General features: G+C 39.0%; 1 protein-coding gene across 1 annotated transcript in view; it reads left to right on the top strand.

Moving 5' to 3' along the window:
• The window catches only part of AK7 (adenylate kinase 7), a 119,853-nt gene that overhangs the window by 42,742 nt on the left and 56,601 nt on the right, over positions 1 to 20,510 (top strand). The window contains exons 5-8 of the mRNA XM_077123483.1: positions 5,193 to 5,303; positions 9,209 to 9,289; positions 12,290 to 12,378; positions 14,935 to 15,025. Of these exons, the coding sequence (XP_076979598.1) occupies positions 5,193 to 5,303; positions 9,209 to 9,289; positions 12,290 to 12,378; positions 14,935 to 15,025 (372 nt within the window). The remainder of the gene's footprint in view (positions 1 to 5,192; positions 5,304 to 9,208; positions 9,290 to 12,289; positions 12,379 to 14,934; positions 15,026 to 20,510) is intronic.

Genomic DNA, 20,510 nt, shown 5'->3' on the forward strand with positions numbered 1-20,510 from the left:
AGTTGTAACCAAAAGAAAGCAGAAGTAGCTATAGTAATACTGGAAAAATAGACTTTAAATGTAAAGACATCATAAGAGATAAAGAGGGACACTATATACTAATTAAAGGGTCAATTCACTAAGAGGATATAACAATCATAAATGTTTAGCTCCTAATCAAAGAGCTCCAAAGAACATGAGACAGACATTGGCAAAACTGAAGGGAGCGATAGATATTTCAACTATAATAGTAGGAGACTTCAATACACCACTCTCCTCCATTGACAGAACAACCAGACACAAGATCAACAAGGAAACAGAGAAGTTAAATAACTTGATAAATGAATTAGACCTAACAGACAATAGAGGTCATTGCACCCCAAAGCACAAGGATATACATTCTTCTCCAGTATGCATGGAACATTCTCCAGAATAGATCATACACTGGGGCACAAAACAGGTCTTTATAAATTTAAAAACATTGAAGTTATTCAAAGCACTTTCTGTGATCACAATGGGATGAAGCTGGATCTCAATAACCACCAAAGAATGAGAATATTCACAAATATATGGAGATTAAATAACACACTCTTAAACATCCAGTGGGTCAAAGAAGAAACTGCTAGAGAAATCAGTAGCTATCTGGAGATGAATGAAAATGAAAATGCAACTTATCAGAGCTTAGGGGATGTGGCAAAGGCTGTGCTAAAAGTGAAATTTATTGTCCTAAATGCCTATATTTTAAAAAATAAAGAGCAAAAATTGAGGACTTGACAGCACAACTGGAGGAACTTGAGGAAGAACAGCAAACTAACCCCAAAGCAATTAGAAGAAGAGAAATAACAAAGATTAAAGCAGAGATAAATGAATGGGAGAACAAAAGAACAATAGAAAGAATCAATAAAATCAAAATTTGGTTCTTTGAGAAAATCAGTAAAATTGACGGGCCACTAGCAAGACTGAAAGAAAAAAAGAGGCAGAATGCAAATAAATAAAATCAGAAATGAGAAGGGGTGCATTGCCACAGACCCTGAAGAAATAAAAGAAATCATAAGAGGATACTATGAACAACTGTACGCCAACAAACTAGACAACTTAGATGAAGTGGACAAATTCTTGGAGGCACACAAACAAGCTATACTGACTCGGGAAGAAATAGAAGATCTCAACAAACTAATCACAAGTAAAGAGATTCAATCAGTCATCAAAAATCTTCCTACAAAGAAAAGCCCAGACCAGATGACTTCATAGGGGAATTTTATGAAACATTATAAAAAGAACTAACACCAATCCTGCTCAAATTTTTCCAAAAAACTGAGGAGGAAAGGAACTACCTGACTCATTTTATAATGCTAATATCATTTTAATACCAAAGCCAGGTAAAGATGCTTTAAGAAAGATAAACTACGGGCCAATCTCCCTAATGAACATAGATGCAAAAATTCTCAATAAAATATTAACAAATTAAATCCAACAGTGAATTAAAAGAATTATACACCATGACCAAGTGGGGTTTATACCAGGAATGCAAGGATGGTTCAACACAAGAAAATCAATTAATGTAACACAGCACATTAACAAATTGAAAGGGTAAGATCACATGATCATCTCAATTGATGCTGAAAAAGCATTTGACAAAATTCAGCATCCTTTTCTGATAAAAACAGTCCAAAAGATTGGCATCAAAGGTAACTACCTCAATATGATAAAGGGAATATATGAAAAACTGATAGCCAGCATTGTACTCAGTGGAGAGAGACTGAAAGCCTTCCCCCTAAGATCAGGTACAAGACACGGATGCCCACTGTCACCACTATTATTCAACATTGTGCTAGAAATTCTAGCTAGAGCAATCAGGCAGGTCAAAGAAATAAAAGGCATCCAAATTGGAAAGGAAGAGGTAAAACTCTCATTATTTGCAGATGATATAATTCTATACTTGGAAGGTCCTGAGAAATCTACAGCAGTGTTACTTGAGCTAATAAATTCAGCAAGGTGGTGGGATATAAAATTAATGTGCAGAAACCAGTAACATTTCTATACACAAGCAATGAACTATCTTAAGGAATTTTTTCCTCCACTTAGGAAAAAAATTCCATTCAAAATAGCAACTAAAAGAATCAAGTACATAGGAGTACACTTAACTAGGTCTGTAAAGGACTTATACACAGGAAACTACATAACATTGCTAAAAGAAATCAAGGGGAGATCTAAATAGGTGGAAAGTCATTTGCTGCTCATAGATAGGAAGGCTAAATATAGTTAAGATGTCAATTCTTATGATTGCTGGTGGGAATGATTAATGGTGCAGCCACTATGGAGGACTGTTTGGCAGTTCCTTAGGAAACTAAATATTGAGTTGCCCTATGACCCAGCAATAGCATGCACTACTTGGTATATACCCAGAAGAGATGAAAGCAACGACACAAACAGACATTTGCACACCAATGTTCATAGCAGCATTATTCGCAATTGCCAAAAGATGGAAACAAACCAAATGCCCATCAACAGATGAGTGGATCAACAAAATGTGGTATATACATACAATGGAATATCATGCTACAGTTAAGACAAAATGACATCCTGAAGCACATGACAAGATGGATGAGCCTTGAGGACATAATGCTGAATGAAGTTAGCCAAATACAAAAGGGTAGATACTGTATGAGTCCACTTTTATGACCAACATAAAGGTATAATCAGAGGCTTATAATACAGAATATAGGGATACATAGAAGCTAGAGATGGGTGAACTGTTAGATAATGAGGTTGAACTCTAGTGTAAGGGAATAGATAGGAGCCAAGGTGATTCTCTAGTGGGTCTAGAAGTAATATTACCATATTGAAGATGAACAAGATTGAAAGGGGTTGTATAGACCTACATGTCCAACTGACTCACACTAGAAATATGAATGAGTTCTCATAAGAATTCCTTCAAAGATATGATTTTTGTATAAACAGTGTTTAAGTCCAGGGTACAGGGGAAAACTGCTATTGCATGCAATGAGCTATATTCAAAAGGAAGCCATCAGCACTACCACAGCAACAGCAGAGGTAAATAATGGGGTGAGAGACAAGAGTTAGGAGGAGGTTTAGATTTCCTATTAGGTGAAGGTGTGTTATTTGGTTTTCTGTCTCTTGGGAACAATGAAATCATCTAAAATTCAGAATGTTGATGGGCTATGGACTTTGAGCCCTGTACATGATGCCCAATGAATGCAAGTGGTTGAAGGATGCACTGAAGCAGAAGTAGATTGGCAAACAATGGTGTATACTTATGAACGAAGGCTGTGCTACTGCAAAAAGGAACAATGCCATGAGGCATGCAACAATGTGAATGAACACGTGGGACATTTGTTGAGACAAAAAGAGCCAGAAACAAAAAAGAACAATGGTGTGGTCACCTTTAGAAAATGCTTATAAGAAAACAGGAGCCTAGATTGTAAGTTTTTATAGCAGACACATTAAGTCCGGGGTGGTGATTATTATTTCTGGATTTTGAGAGGCTGTTTTATATATATAATCTGATATTTAGAGATAAGAACAAAGCCGAACAGGTTGGAGTTAAAATAATTCAGAATATAGGGGTAAGGAAGACAGTGTCTATATTTTAGAACCACACACACTTCCATTGAGACCAGTGGAAGAAAGGTCTGTTTGGTCTGGAACTGAAATTTTTTGTAATGCATAATCTTATTCAACCTATCTGTATAGCTCATTTGAACAACTGAAACACGGGAAGCACAGAATAAGAAAGAGGTCCTTTAATCCTGTATAGATTATTGTAATGCCTAGAAACATCCTAGAGTATATTAAGCAGATAATCAAAAAGTAGTGGCAAAGTCCCCTGAGAGAGGGGAGAAAGAATATGGAACTATTAAACCTTACTATCAAAGAATCCCCTGATACTGTGTCAAACTTTAGGGACACCCAAATCAATAGTCCATGCCCTTGATCATGAGGTTTACTCTTGTGAAGCTTACGTAGGTAGTGGAGATGCTTAGACTACCTATAAGCATACCTAAGAATTACTTCTGGAGGACCCCTGTTGTTGCTCAGATGTGGCCTCAGTCTCTCTAAGCCCAACTCTGCAAGTGAAATCATTGCCCTCCCCACTATGTGGGACATGACTCCAGGGGTGAAGGTCTCCCTGGTGACATGGGAGATGACTCCCAGGGATGAATCCAGACCTGACACTGTGGGATCAACAATTCCATCCTGACCAAAAGGGGGAAAAGTAGTGTAATTCATAAAATATCAGTGGCAGAGAGAGTTCAAATAGAGTTGAGAGGCTACTCTGGAGGTTGCTCTTATGCAAACTTCAGGCAGACCTTGCTACCTGTCATAACTTGCCAACCCCTAACCAGGACCATTCCAGCCAATCCTAACAAACACCTAGGGCAATATATAAGATTCCATAAGGGTTCCGTGCACTAGAGTAACTTTCCAGAAACCTACAATCTCCAGGTAGGTCCCTGGTCCAGATAAGTCCTGAAACCTAGCCCAGCCTCTCCAGAGCATCAGATAGTTCCATCTCCCTACCCCATATTAGTGACAAACCCTTCCAATATAAAAAAAATAGCATTGCCATAGTCCAAACAACCCCAAAGAGAGATATGGAAAGATCAGACGTGATGGTGGAATTATACAGAGAAGGTAGGACTTAACAAATGAATATGAATGCTGAATCATTACACTGATATCTCTTTTTGTCACCAGTATTTTAGAGCAGCTAGAAGTAAACACCTAAAATTGTGAAATTATAACCCATGTCAAAGTCTGAGATATGTTCTACAACTAATAGTGGTACTATGCTTTGAAATTTATAGCTTTTTTGCACATATGATATTTTTCACAAAAAAAAAAAGAAGGAAAAAATGGTCGATTGTGATAATAAAAAAATATTTAAGCCTCTGGCCTCCTATATCCTGGAGCAGCTAGAAGGAAAAATCTGAGAGGATCATGCAGTAGCCCATGACAAACTCTGGGATCTGTTACGTAACCATCGTTAAATAGTCCTTTGAAAACTATTGCTTTTATATTTCTTTGGTTTGTATATATGTTATATTATACAATTTAAAAAGTTAAAAAAAATAAGCTATAGTTTTAAGCTTTATTTGAACTTAAAGGAACACCATTGAGCTAGCATCTTTGGGCTTAAGAAATTTTAGGAAGCTTTAATCCATAAAGATCTGGCCTTTTTTCTTTTTTAGGATGATTCTGAGATTCCATTTACTGAAGAGGATTATCGAAGGAGAAAACATCATCCAAATTTTCTGGACCACATAAATGCTGAAAAAATGGTTCTCAAATATGGAAAAAATGTAAGTCTGGAGTCAAAGAACATGTAGAGTAAGAAAAGTTCCATTGAAGGCAATGTGGAATGACTTCTTTCCCCTCTTCTGTATTTACTCACCTCTGGTCCAGGAGATAGTTTCACTCTTGTTTTGAAACTGTGCACAGCAGGGACAGTTCCACATGCTTTATGCCCATGATCTCAGCTCTTTAGATGGCTCTTTAGACTCCTAGTTTAATGTCCTCATTTCTACACCATAGGTCTCTGAGCATCCCCAAGAGCCTACTTGCCCAAATTCTGGTCCAGCCCACTGGGTTGAAAGCCCCGTGTCAAGGACCCAGCAGGGTTCAAGCCCCAACTTCCCAAGGCATCTGGGGGTCTCAGTAGACACTTGCCCCAGAAGAAGCAAAGTAACTTGGAATTAAGGTGGAAAAGAAGGGAACCACACCTTCCCAATTCCCAAAGTCTACCTTATTTATTTCTTACAGCTCCTTTGTAAAGTGCATGTTGTTCTCATCTTATAAACAAGGAGACTGGTCAAGAGGCGAACTAACTTGCTTAGGGCTACATAACTAAGAATCATTGAGCGCCATCCAAGCACCATCTCAGCATTGTTGGATATAATCCCCATTACCACGGTGTGGTATATATACTAAACCTGCCCATTTCACAGACGTGGGCACACTGGGAAAGAGAGGTCTGGTGGATAGACATGAAGCCTGTGGTTTTTTGTTGCTGTTTTTCAGACTCCAAAAACCCATTATTATTTCAAAAGAGTTTATCTTAACACATCCATGATCACAGATTACTAAGACATACCAATAACTAAGAAGTTCATATAAAGCTTAGTATCTTTTGGTCATAGCAAATTTGATCACTTCACATGTGTCTGTTATAAAATTATTTATTTCTCTTTTACCAAAATAGATTGTGGAATGTCCTGGCAATGAATAAGTGTTAACTGCTAATAATTATCAATGTCCTATGTGCCAGACACGCTGCTAAATGTTTTACTTTTGCTCTCTCATGCAGTCCTCATGTTTCTTGTATATAATTCTTAAAACTTGATGAAGTAGGTGTTATTATTATCATACTCCTCTTACATATGGGAAGTCAGGAGCACAGAGATGATGAGTAGCTTGCCCACAGTTGATCAGAGACAGAGCTGAACTTGAACCTGGGGAGTCTCACTTAGGAGCCTGTGCTCTGAACCACTACCCGGTACTTCCTCCTAAAGGGTCAGGATCTACCATAAGTCACAAACAGAAAATTTGGCAGCAACATGCTTCTCATTCATGCAGGCATTCATTCAACAGGTTTTTATTAAGCACCTATTACACGCCAGGCCCTGTATTAGGGTCTGAGATGCAACATAGAAAAACGTGCCCAGTCCCTGTCTCCATGAAACTTACAGCTTCCAGGAAAGACAGTCGTTTAACAAATTGTTACCCAACTGATGACTTACAATGAGAAGTTCAGGATTCCCTGGGGGTAAAAATCAGAAAGCCCTGATGCCATGTAGGGTGAGAGCTGGGGAAGTAACACATAAGCTGAGGCTTAAAAAAAAGAAAAAGAAAAAGGAATTGGCAAAAACGCAGTCCAGGCTGAGGGAACAACAGGTGTGAATGTCCTGATTCAGAATGTTCTTGGTACATTCCAAAAAGAGAGAAATGCTCCAGTACCTGGAGAATGGCAAAGTCGGCAGAGTGATCAGCCCGCGTGCATTGAAACTAGGAAGCAGGAGAAGAGAACAAAGGAACCACAAGAAGTCGAGGTGGGGGAGGGCATAGATCAAGGCTCCTTGCCTGTGTTAAACAATTGGCCCCTGGAGATATAACTCCTGTCCCCAGGGAGCCCCCAGTCCCACTGGGCTGGCAGACATGTGAGCAGCAACTCTAATACGACAAAAGGTCATAGATGCCCAGAGGAAGGAATGGTCAGGGCAAAACATGGACGAGTTCCTGGACACACAGTTGACTAGGTAACATTTTGTTCAATCAATACATGACATGATTGACTCTTGAACTTTGTTTTCTAAAGAACTTGCACTTCCCCAGATGGAAAAGGGAATTCTGGTCAGGGAAACAACAGAAGAAAAGCACTGTGAAATAATGTTTTTCACTGTATTTTGTTTTTGTGAAATGACAAGGCATTTTTAAGGCGCTTAAGATGCCATCCTGATTGGAAATCAGAGATTAGAGCTTATTGTGTTCTGAGGAACGCCTGCGAAGTTTTGGGTTCCCAGTGAAAAAGAGAGCAACTGACTCTAGTTCCTAGCTACAGAAAGGAGCGTGTCACAATTTCTTCAAGTGGGTTTCATCAAGCTCTGCCACAGGCCACCCCTCCAGTGGTGAGGTTGTCCTATTTCCAAAGGGACACATCTAATCACAGAGATCATTACTGCTCTATAACGGTTGAAGCTTCCATGGGGACTGTGTCCTTCCATTCTCTGGAGGTTCCATTATATTTTTCCCATCAGTGGACGACTGGAGGCAAGTGCTCTATAATAATAGTCTTAAGATGCCACCTAGTGGTCTCAGAGGATATTACAACAAGAGCCTGGAACTTCCTCAAGTTCTTTTGTCCTACCATCAGGCGGTACCAACACTATGAGTATAAAGCACTTGAAGAAAACAACACAGAATTAGGGACTCTTGCCCCTTTTATGACCATTAACTTATGACAATAGAAAGTCATTAAACTTTTGGGGTTAAAATAAAATGAATAAAATGATGGGCTAAACCAAATGGATTAAATTCCTTCCACTTCCAAATTCTTATAACTATAATACTTTATTGAATTTTGAACATTTCCCAAACCATGAAATCCTTGATTTTTGTCCCCAGCTGGGGTACATCTTTATTTCATCATTCTCTCCTTCAATTACCAATATCCTACCTCCCAAATCATGGCTGTGGTGGTGGGGGTCTCTACTGATAACCCCACTTCTGAAACCAAAGGCAATGGTTTAGTTGGGTGACGGATTGGCAAGAAACCAGTCACACACACACACATACATTCACAAATCACTGTCTTTCAGGTAAGATTAAATTCCAAATCTCGTTAACCAAAGATTAAAAATCTGATCTGAAACGGGGTGGCACCTGGTAATCTTGAGTGTCACATGTTCAGTTGAACCTACAAAGACCTTCTGGTGGTCACTGCACCTTTAATACCTGGACCTTGCATTAGCAATCCAGAAAAACATGGCACCAACCATCGTAACTAGTCTCGCTGGAATTTTCAGTTAAACATCAGCAAGGTCATATGGTTGTTGGGGTATGAGGGAGGAGGACATCAAAGAAAGGAGAATTCGTGCCCAGGTGTCCCAAAGTATTATCACTGCCTCAAGCTTTCTGACACACCAGAAAGCCCATTTTCCCGAAGTGTGGCTGCTGGCACCATTTGTCTAATAGCTGTATTTTGTCTAATAGTCCATTTTAAAATGATTAAATATTGAGGCAAACTTCTCCCAATCTCAAAACTACCCCTCTTGAATGAAGGGGAGACTCAATGCCAATCAAAATCTTTGAATTAAGGCCAATTACCAAACTCCTTGGTTTTATATAAATATCTGCCTCTGCTACTAGTTAATTAAAGATCTTCATGGAAGAACCTATCTTTCCATCTCTCTTTCCCCCCTCAGTGCCCAGCAGAGTGTTTACAGGTATCAAGTTTTCACAAACAATAAACTCAGGATTTAATTTAATTGAAAGTCACAGTTAAATCTTAATAGAGATCAGAAGCATTTCTGAATAATGTGGTTGGTGGTATTTCCCTCCTTTGGGGGATACTATTTCTATATTAAACCATGCCTTAGGAGTCTTAAATCATTGATGAAACTTCCTAAAGTGCTCTTTTTTAAGTACTAAAATTTTGTTTCAGTATGATTAATAATATGACATTTAACTTTTTAAATATTTTGTCCAATAGGCCAAAAAATTTGCAACTTATGTAGTTGCTGCTGGACTTCAGTATGGAGTGGAAGGAGGCATCTTACATACTTTTATTAAGGTTTGCCTTTTCAATAACTATGCTAATTTTTAGAAAGTCTCTTAAAGTGAAGTTATACAACTTGAAGGCATTTATGATTCTTCAAAATGTGGCTAGGGAAGTATAATAACAGAATATGAAGGAAAATATAGCATTGGGCTATCGCCACGTATTTTCCCCATTATTAGCAAACTGTATTCACCACTTTCAGAATAATAAAGAAAAAGATAGATTTCCTTTCATTTGTGAAGCAAATAATTGACTAAGTGCCTACCATGTGCCAGGACCCAGTGGAGGTACTGGGAATACAATAAAATTAAGTCTCTGCCCTTGTGGGCTGACTTTCTGGTCTGGTTGAAAAGAAGGTAATAAATAATAAACAAGAAAACCAATAAAGGTAGAATATTTCAGATGTTAACAAATGCTATGGAAAATAATAACTCAGAGGAAGGTAGAAAGAGAGTGCCGGGGGTAGGGTTGGAAAGTTTTATATAAGATAGTTAATGAAGACCTTTTTAATAATGTTACATTTGACCAGAAAGCAAGAGTGAAGACAGAGCTAGCTAATTAGCTTTCTGGGGAAACAGCATTCCTGACAATGGGAAACAGAAAATGTAAAGAAATAGCATGACTATGTTTGAGGAACAACAGAGAGACCAGTGGGGCTAGAATATGGGAGAATGGTAGGTGAAAGAGGTAATCAAAGAGTTGAACTGAGCCCAGCTTTGTAACACCTTGTTAGGGCATTAGCTTCTATCCTGAGGGATTTGTTAAACCATTAGTCAGTTTTGAGGAAGGAGGTGGCCCAATCTGTTTTAGACTTTAGAAGGCTCACTCTATTCCCCTGTTGGGTAAAGAAAGTATTGTAGTGGGGCAAGAGCAGAAGCAGACTGATTAGTTAGGAGGGTAATGCCTAAAATCTGGATGCAAATGGTAGAGATGGTGAAAATTGTTTGGGTTTGGGGTATATTTTGAAGATAGAGTCAATAGGGTTTATTTAAAACTTGGATGTAAGGGTGAAAGAAAGTAGAAGATGACTCAAAGGATTTTGGTCTGAACAATTGGAAGGATAGCATTGCCATTTATTGAGATTGAGAAGACTGAGGATGGAGCAGGTTAGAGGGAAGTACCCAAAGGAAAGATGAGAACTCAGTTTGGGACATGTTAAGTTTGAAATGACTGTCATCCAAGTATAAATGCTGAGTAGGCAGTTAGGCATGGGAGTGTGGAGATCATGGTGTTGGGAGGTGGGAGCTGTCAGGATTAGATATGTAATTTGGGGAGCTATCAACATATGGATGGTATTTAGAGCCACATGACAGGATGATATTGCCTAGAGAATGAGTGGGGAGAGTAAAAAAAGGTCTAAGGACTGAGCCTTGGGACATTTCAATATTTAGAGGTTACAGGGAGATGAAAGAAAATCAGCAGAAGAGGTTCAGAGGAGGTCAGTGAGATAAGAGGGAGAAATAAGTGAAAGCAAAAGAATATTTCTAAAAAGAGAATGACCAACTTTGTCAAATATTTCATATGGATCAAACAAGATGATATAATTGACCACTGTTTGGTGGGGGGGTTGTTGTTTTTCTTTCTTTTTGAGTGGTAAGACAAAAGCCTGGTATGAGTAGGTTCGAGAGGGGATGTGAGAAGAGGAATTGGAAATGGTGAAAATAGAGAATGATTTCAAGGAGTTTTAATGTAACTGGGTTAGAGAAAGAAGGCAGGAGTTAGAGGAAGCAGTATAGTCAAGAGAGAGTTGCTTGGTTTGATTTTTTAATGTGAGAGGTATGAAAACTGAAGAAGATAAAGTTTTAAAAAAGCCCTTTGTAATTGTCCAGTTTCAGCTCTTCTTCACCTGCGTGATCATTGCATATTGGCATTCTCAGGCCTCTGTCTTAGCCCCTCTGGTCATCTTTCTCTCTCCATTCTTTCCCTGGGTTGGTCTGTTCATTCTCAGGACTGAAGCCAATGACTCTAAAACTTAAGCGCCTGACTCTCTCTCCTGAGTTCTAGCTCTATAGATCCAATTGCCTACTTAGTGCCTTGACCTGGATGACTTGCACAAATCTAACCTATCCATACATCACCCCCTCACCCCCCGCCCCTGCTCCCAAACTTGCTCCTCTTCCAGGGCCCCATCTCAGTAAATGGGGCAACCCTTCATCCAGCTGCACAGCCAGAACACAACTCTTCCCTCTTTCTCACCCATCACAAAATCCCAAGTCCTATAGCGTCAACCACCTCAATATCTCCCTTGTCCAACCCCACTCGCCCACTCCCCCCACCAAGGCTAGGTTAAACTTTCTCTTGTTTATATAGCTGTCATAGCTTTCCACTCCCAAATTAGACACTTTCATCCCACCATTCCTCCATGAGGCAACAAAAATAAATCTGATGGTATCACTGCACTGCTTAAAACCCTTAAATAGCTCCCCAAAGTCCAAAATATCTTACAAGGCCCAGTGATCTGCTGTGGCCCCCACTCCTACCTCCTTTACTCTTTAAAAGCAATTTTAAATCATCTGTTTAGTACTCAGCATGTCTATGTGGTTACTGAAATGCTTAATGAAGTGAAAAGACAAGGATTTGTACTCAAGATTGGGGCTCAAGTCCAGGCTCAATGCCTCACAAGCAGTGTAACCTCCTACAAGACACTCTATCTCCTGAGAATTCATCTAAGAACTGATGATAATTACCTCCTGCCAGTGATTTTGTGTGAATTGTAGGACATCATGCTTGTGAAAGCATTTCCTTTCTCAAAAGATAATATGCAAGTTAACACTAAAGACAGATGTTTTGATTATAGAATTCTTTAAAAACATTGCAGTCCTGAAGCTACATTTTATTTCTCTCAGTAGGATTTGACTAGCTCTTAGATCTTCTTAGGACTGACATGAAATATCTCCAAGAGCACACTATTGTAGCAGATAGAAAGAGCTTTCGGATGCCTCCAGCTATAAGCTATAAAAGCTATACACTTATAACTGCAGGAAAAATGCTTTTGCTTTTCTTTCTCTTTAGACAGCATGGTTGGGTGAGGTGCCTGCATTACCAGTTTTTGGCGATGGAACAAATGTAATTCCCACAATTCATGTTCTTGATTTGGCAGGGTAAGTGTTTTCACAGAAATATGACTTTCCTAGAATTAATTGATAGATATGTTTGTTTGGTTATAAGCTAACATTTACTGAGCACTTACCTGGCCACTGAGCTGAGACCCTTACATTCATTACTGTATTTATCCCTCACAACCACCCTAGGCAGAGAACTACATTACCTCCATTTTACAACTGATGAAATAGCTCCACAATTCAGATGACAAGTTTAGGTTTATATCTTAAGGACTTTGTCAGATGAATACTATGCCCTCCAATTTTAGAACAGAAAAGAACTTGGTATGTGCTTTCTCGGGACCTAGTTTCTTATTCCTAGGTCCCAGGTGAGATTGATATATCCAACCAATAAACTTAAACTTGAGAAATCAGAAGGTGAACTGTAAACCTGAAGTTTTGTTTTGTTTGTGTGTTTATAGGTAAAGTTGGTACATGTTTTGCATAATCACACAGCAACCCGATCCTATGATCCAGAAAGGTCTGGAGACCGTTCTGTGAAGAACCTGACTTAAACCTAGACCAGTGAAGCAGTTCACTTCATTTGTGGTTCATCAGCTCTACCTTTCAGGTCCTGGGGGCTTTATGCCACCACCTCACAGCTCATTCCCAGGAGGAAGTGGTTCCTTCACTTCCCTGAGGTTCTGCTTTCAGATTCTTCCTCTTCCTCCTAATCCGTGCATCCACCCAGATGTCCCCGCAATCCCAAATGGATTTACTATGGAACATGAAGCCTAAGCTTCAGAGCTTCTCCTCTGCGTGGGGTCCTTCCAAACTCCTTCCCCTAACTTGTGTTATTTTTCTCTAAAAAAAACCCTCTAGCTTGATAGTCTGCAGACCCCGCAAAACTGGATCTGCTTCAGCCAGCAGTTATGCTGGACGTGGAGACAGTTGCCATGCACCCTTGTTTTCTGCAGAGATTTTACATCAATTCATTATCAGGTTTTGAGGAAGTAAAAGATTCTTTTACATTATTAAAACAGCATTAGTATTTAATATCTTACTTCCAAACAGGTAAATTAGAGAGTGAAATTATTCTCATTACAGATGACTCCAGGGCCCCTTAAGTAACCTTCTTTTCCTATCCTTTTCTTTGAAGACTGTCGAATATTTAACAGGAAAAGCTAAAAGCTGAAGTGTTCTGAGAAATTAACATAAAACAAATGTGCAATGGATACTTAGGAGGGTGCATTTGCCTTATTTTCATTTTACTGAAGAAGGCATTAAAATGGAGGCAGAACTGATAGGTCATCACAATAAAATTCTGTTCACTATAGTTTCTCTCTGGAATTCTTTAGTTTGTGCCACTTACTAGCTTTGTGACTTTGGGAAAGTTGCTTAACCTCTCTGTGTCTGATGTGCTCACTTGTAAAAAGGGGATAATAATAGTACCTACCTGATAATGTCATTGGTAGGGTTAAATGGGATAACATCTATAAAGCCCTTAACACAGTCCTGCCAGTTTAAGTACAATTGGGTCCTCATTATTTGTGGAGTCTGTATTTGCAAAGTCACCTACTTGTTCAAATGTATTGGGGACCTCAAAATCACTATTCATGGTGGTTTCACCAATCTGCACACGGTGGCAGAACATATGCGGTCCCAGGTGAGGTCAAATCAGGCATCACATGGCCTTCTTGTTTCAGCTCCCATGCTTTAAGCAAGTGTCCTTTTCACAGTATATCTAGTACTACATTTTTCGCATTTTTGTGCTTTTTGTTGGTCTTTCACTATTTAAAATGACCCCCAATGTGGTGCTGCAATGCTGTCTAGTGTTCCTAAGTGCAAGAAAGTTGTGATGTGCTTTATGGAGAAAAGAAGTGGTTTCAAGGCACAAGTTAAAGTGCTGTTGCCTGTGAGTTCAATATTAATGAATTAGCAATATATATTAAACAAGGTATCTTTAAACAGAATCACTCATAAAACAAGGTTATGTATTGTTGTGACCACAGGCATGCTGGGATGTCCCCCTGTAGTTTCCCTGGGAGTAATAGTTCAATGTTCAGTGTTGACTTTTTAGAATATTAACCACCACAACTAATGAGAATAGACTATATTCAGAAATGTTGGGAATCATTAATTGGGAATTAGAAATCTTGGGCTCAGTCCCTGAGCTGCCATTCAGCACTATTGTACCCCCTTAAGAGGGTCATAGCTTCTCTGAATCTGTTTCTTACTTTGTAAAACACCTACCCCAAGCATTGTTGTAAGACATGCATGAGCCGCTGGAGCATTGTAAGTGCCAGATCCTCAGGCTGGGTGTAGTATAATAGCAGGAAGATGGGACCCGGGGCCAGTTGTATTAAGTTTCAAATCCTGGTGCTTCTACTTTCCCAATAGCTATTCATCCTGGAAAATGTCACTCACCTCTTTGTACCTCAGCTCCCTCATCTCTAGAAGATGGATAACAATCCCAACCATCACTTTTTTTGGAAATAAAATGAGATAACCTATTAAAGCACTAAACACCATACCTGGCCTCTGGGGGTGGTGTTCAGTGAAAAAGTTCTCTTTTGCTTTTTCCCTCTGGGGATTACTTCACCTGTTGATTTTCAGAGTGATACAAAACGTCATAGACCATGTGCCAAAGCTCCACTACCTGGTTGCTGTGGACGAGTCTGTTCATACGCTGGAAGACATAGTCAAGGTACTGTCATTTAGCTCATATTTTAAAAGAATTAATTAAACAATTTTATTTCTTAAAATTGGGTTGTGAGATCAGGTGTGCTGATTGGGTGCTCATAAAATAGAAAATCCTTAAAACCAAGCTCACTTTCAGAAATACTAAAGTCATGTAATATGTCTTGTCCTCCACAATGAAGTGAAGTTAGAAATCAATAACAGTGGGAGAACTGGAAAAATCACAGATATGTAGAAATTAAACAATGCACTCTTAAATAAACCAATGGGTCAAAAAAGAAATCATGCCAGAGCAATTAGACAAGAAAAAGAAATACAAGGCATCAAAATTGGAAAGGAAGAAGTAAAACTATCACTGTTTGCAGATGATATGATACTATATGTCGAAAACCCTGAAAAATCCACAGCAAAACTACTAGAGCTAATAAACAAATACAGCAAAGTGGCAGGTTACAAGATCAACATTCAAAAATCTGTAGTGTTTCTATACACTAGTAATGAACAATCTGAGGGGGAAATCAAGAAACGAATTCCATTTACAATTGCAACTAAAAGAATAAAATACTTAGGAATAAATTTAACTAAAGAGACAAAAGACCTATACAAAGAAAACTACAAGAAACTGTTAAAACAAATCACAGAAGACCTAAATAGATGGAAGGGCATTCCGTGTTCATGGATTGGAAGACTAAATATAGTTAAGATGTCAATTCTACCTAAATTGATTTGCAGATTCAACACAATACCAATCAAAATCCCAACAACTTTTCAGAAATAGAAAAACCAATAAGCAAATTTATCTGAATTGCTAAAAGTATCTTGAGGAAAAAAAACGAACCTGGAGGTCTCACACTGCCTGACTTTAAGGCATATTATGAAGCCACAGTGGTCAAAACAGCATGGTATTGACATAAAGATAGATATATCGACCAATGGAATTGAATAGAGTGCTCAGATATAGACCCTCTCATCTATGGACATTTGATCTTTGATAAGGCAGTCAAGCCAACTCACCTGGGACAGAACAGTCTCTTCAATAAATGGTGCCTAGAGAACTGGATATCCATATGCAACAGAATGAAAGAAGACCCGTATCTCACACCCTATACAAAAGTTAACTCAAAATGGATCAAAGATCTAAACATTAGGTCTAAGACCATAAAACAGTTAGAGGAAAATATAGGGAGATATCTTATAAATCTTATAATTGGAGGCAGTTTTATAGACCTTACACCTAAAACAAGAGCACTGAAGAAATAAATAAATAAATAAATGGGAGCTCCTCAAAATTAAACACTTTTGTGCATCAAAGAACTTCATCAAGAAAGTAAAAAGACAGCCTACACAATGGGAGACAATATTTGGAAACGACATATCAGATAAAGGTCTAGTATCCAGAATTTATAAAGAGATTGTTCAGCTCAACAACAAAAAGACAGCCAATCCAATTACAAAATGGGAAAAAGACTTGAACAGACACTTCTCAGAAGAGGAAATACAAATGGTCAAAAGGCACATGAAGAGATGCTCAACGTCCCTGGCCATTAGAGAAATGCAAATCAAAACCACAATGAGATATCATCTCACACCCACCAGAATGGCCATTATCAACAAAACAGAAAATGACAAGTGCTGGAGAGGATGTGGAGAAAGAGGAAGACTTATTCACTGTTGGTGGGAATGTCAAATGGTGCAACTGCTGTGGAAGGTAGTTTGGTGGTTCCTCAAAAAGCTGAATATAGAATTGCCATATGACCCAGCAATACCACTGCTAGGTATCTACTCAGAGGACTTAAGGGCAAAGACACAAACGGACATCTGCACACCAATGTTTATAGCAGCGTTATTTACAATTGCAAAGAGATGGAAACAGCCAAAATGTCCATCAACATACGAGTGGCTAAACAAACTGTGGTATATACATACGATGGAATATTATGCAGCTTTAAGACAGAATAAACTTATGAAGTATGTAACAACATGGATGGACCTTGAGAATATTATGCTGAGTGAGACTAGCCAAAAACTAAAGGACAAATATTGTATAGTCTCACTGATATGAACTGACATTAGTGAATAAACTTGGAATATGTCATTGGTAACAGATCATCAGGAGATAGAAATAGGGTAAGACATTGGGTAATTGGAGCTGAAGGGATACAGACTATGCGACAGGACTGGATACAAAAACTCAGAAATGGACAGCACAATACTACCTAACTGTAATATAATTATGTTAAAACACTGAATGAAGCTGCATGTGAGAATGATAGAGGGAGGAGGGCTGGGGACATAAATGAAATCAGAAAGAAAGATAGATGTTAAAGATTGAGATGGTATAATCTAGGAATGCCTAGAGTGTATAACAATAGTGAAATGTACAATGTACAAATTTTAAAAATGTTTTTGCAAAAAAAATAATTTAAAAAATCATAAGAGCTGTTAGGAAATATCTTGAGGCAAATGATAATGAAAACACAACATACCAAAATGTATGGAATGCAGTGAAATCAGGGTTGAGAGGGGAAATTTATAGCTTACGTTAAAAAAAGAAGAGGGGGAGCAAGGGTAGTTTAGTGGTAGAATTCTCGCCTGCCATGTGGGAGACCTGGGTTCAATTCCTGGCCTATGCACTTCCCCCAAAAAACAAACAAACAAGAAAACAAAGAGACAAGCAAACAAACAAAAATTCAACAAATGGTACTGCAATAACGGGGTACTCACATGGAAAACGAAATAAATGTGACCCCTCCCATACAGCATACAAAAAAAAAAGGAGAAATATTTCAAGTCAGAGATCTAACCTGGAGGATATAGAAAAGGAAGAGCAAACTAAACACAAAGTGAGAAAAAGGAAGGAAATAACAAAGATTAACGCAATATATGAAATAGAGAATACAAAAAGCAATAGAGAGAATCAATGAAACAGAAAGTTGGTTTTTTGAAAAGGTCAGTAAGATCGACGAACCTTTAGCTTGACTAAGAAATCCTCTCTAGGATACAAATAAAAATCAGAAATGAAAACAGAAATAATAAGGATTACAAGAGGACACTATGAACAATCATATGCCAACAAATTAGATTAACTAGACGAAATGGACACACTCCTAGAAACCCACAAACTTCCCACACTGATTCAAGACAAAATAGAAGATCTCAAAAGACCAAAACAAGTAAAGAGATTGTAATCAAAATCTTGCAGCAAAAAAGGCCCAAAAAAGCATTCTCATTAGAGAATTTTACCAAACATGCCAAGAAGAATTTGTGCCAATTCTGCTAAACTCTTCAAAAAAAAAGAAGAGAAAACTTCCTAACTCATATTATAAAGCCAACATCACCCTAAAATTGAGCCAGACAAAGATACCACAGGAACAGAAAAATACAGACCAGTATACCTTATGAATATAGATGCAGAAATCCTCAACACAATCATAACAAACCAAATCCAACATCAAATTAAAGAATTACATACCATGATCAAGTGGAATTTATCTCAGGTATAAAAGGTGATTCACATACGAAAATCAATTAATGTTATACACCACGTGAAAAGAATAAAGGAGAAAAACAAGGGATCATCTCAATTGCCCCAGCATTTGACAAAACCCAACATGACTGGGCCACGGTGGCTCAGCAGGTAAGAACGCTTGCCTGCCAAGCCTGAGGACCAGGGTTCGTTTCCCGGTGCCTGCCCATGTAAAAAAAAAAAATTAAAAAAAAAACAAAAAACCAACATGACTTCTTGATAAAAACATGTAGAAAACTTGGAATAGAAGGAAATTTCATGAACATTATAAAGGACATATAGGGAATTAACACACACACACACACACACACACACACACACACACAGCTAACATCATACTCAATAGCCAAAACCTGAAAGCTTTCCCTCTAAGATCAGGAAACAAGAGTGCCCATTGTTACCACTGTTATTCAACATTGTACTGGAACTTCTAGCCAGGGCACTTAGGCAAGAAAAAGAAATAAAAGGCTTCTAAATTGGAAAGAAAGAAAGAAAACTTTCCCTGTTTGCAGATGACTTGGTTTAATACACAGAAATCCTGAAAAAGCACAGTGAAGCCACTAAAGCTAATAATCAAATTCAGCAAAGAGGCAGGCACAAGATCAACATGCAATACTCAGTAGTGTTTCTATATACTAATAATGAGCAATCTCAAGAGGGAATCAAGGAAAAAAAATCCTTTTACAAATACAACTAAAAGAATCAAATATAGGGCAACAGTGGCACAGTGGCAAAGTTCTTGTCTGCCATGCCAGAGACCCGGGTTTGATTCCCGGTGCCTGCCCATGTTTAAAAAAAAACGAAGGAGAAGAATCAATTATCTAGGAATGAATATAAACAAGGATGTAAAGAACCTATACGTGGGGGGCTTCCAGGAAGATGGCAGGTCGGAGTACAGTGAGTTCACTGCTGCTCGGTGAAACAAGAATAGAAGATGGGAAGAAAATGTCCAGGACTGCAGGTCCCGGGGTGTGAGTAGTCTAGGAGGGTCTTCAGGCAGTTTGGTGGCGAGGTGAGGATCAGGGGAGAGCAAGTGGGTCGCGTGACCCTGATCCTCACTGGGGTGGGCTGCGGTGCACCAGGGAGGTGCAATTGGAGGAACTGACCCTCCTTGACTCCAGCCTGCACAGTTGCCCGCTGGGAAAACCTCCCCACATGGCTGCGGTGCCCCACTTGCAGGGAGTCCAGAGACCAGTGACTGTCCACCACAAGGTGGGCCTCGGGTGTGGGGAGTGATCACCCCGTCAGGTGCAGGTCACAGTATCTGGCAGGCCACCGGAGCTGCAGATCAGCTGATCAGCTGATCCCCCACGTGCTGGTAGACTCTCCAGTCACCCTGGCAGAGACCCACTGGCCGGCTACCCCTGGCAGAGCAGACCCCCTGCCGAAACAGCCCCCTGCTGAGCATGACGACCTCGAGTTGCTCTGGCCATGAGGGGCAGAGCTGAGGGAGAAGATTGGAGCCCGCCATCTGCTGGCCAATGCGATAGTTTGCAGGTCGGCTGCACCAGACAGGGAGGGGAGAGTTTGAGGGAGGAGGAGCCTCAAGGTCGCCACCTATTGGGGAGAAGGGGCTAGCAGGCAAGCTAACTCCCTACCTGCCTAGATCTTTATTTTTATTTTATATCTCATTTATTTCATTTTTTCTCCTCAATATTCCTTTTTTATTCGACCCCCCCCCCCCCGCTTTATTTTTGCATGAGCAGGCACCGGGAATCAAATCCAGGTCTCCAGCACGGCAGGCGAGAATTCTGCCACTAAGCCACCATCACACCACCCCATTTTCCCCCCTTTTAAAACATATTCTTTTTATACATTTTTATTAGTAATATAATTGTCCTTTTCATTATTTTTTAAAATTTGTATAGATATTTCATATTATATTTTACTCATTTTCTATATTTTATTTCACATTTTTTTATTATTCCATTTCATTTATTTTTATTATTACTATTATTTTCTCTTA

Source organism: Tamandua tetradactyla, chromosome 12 (genome assembly GCF_023851605.1).
Source record: "Tamandua tetradactyla isolate mTamTet1 chromosome 12, mTamTet1.pri, whole genome shotgun sequence".
Classification (NCBI taxonomy): domain Eukaryota; kingdom Metazoa; phylum Chordata; class Mammalia; order Pilosa; family Myrmecophagidae; genus Tamandua; species Tamandua tetradactyla.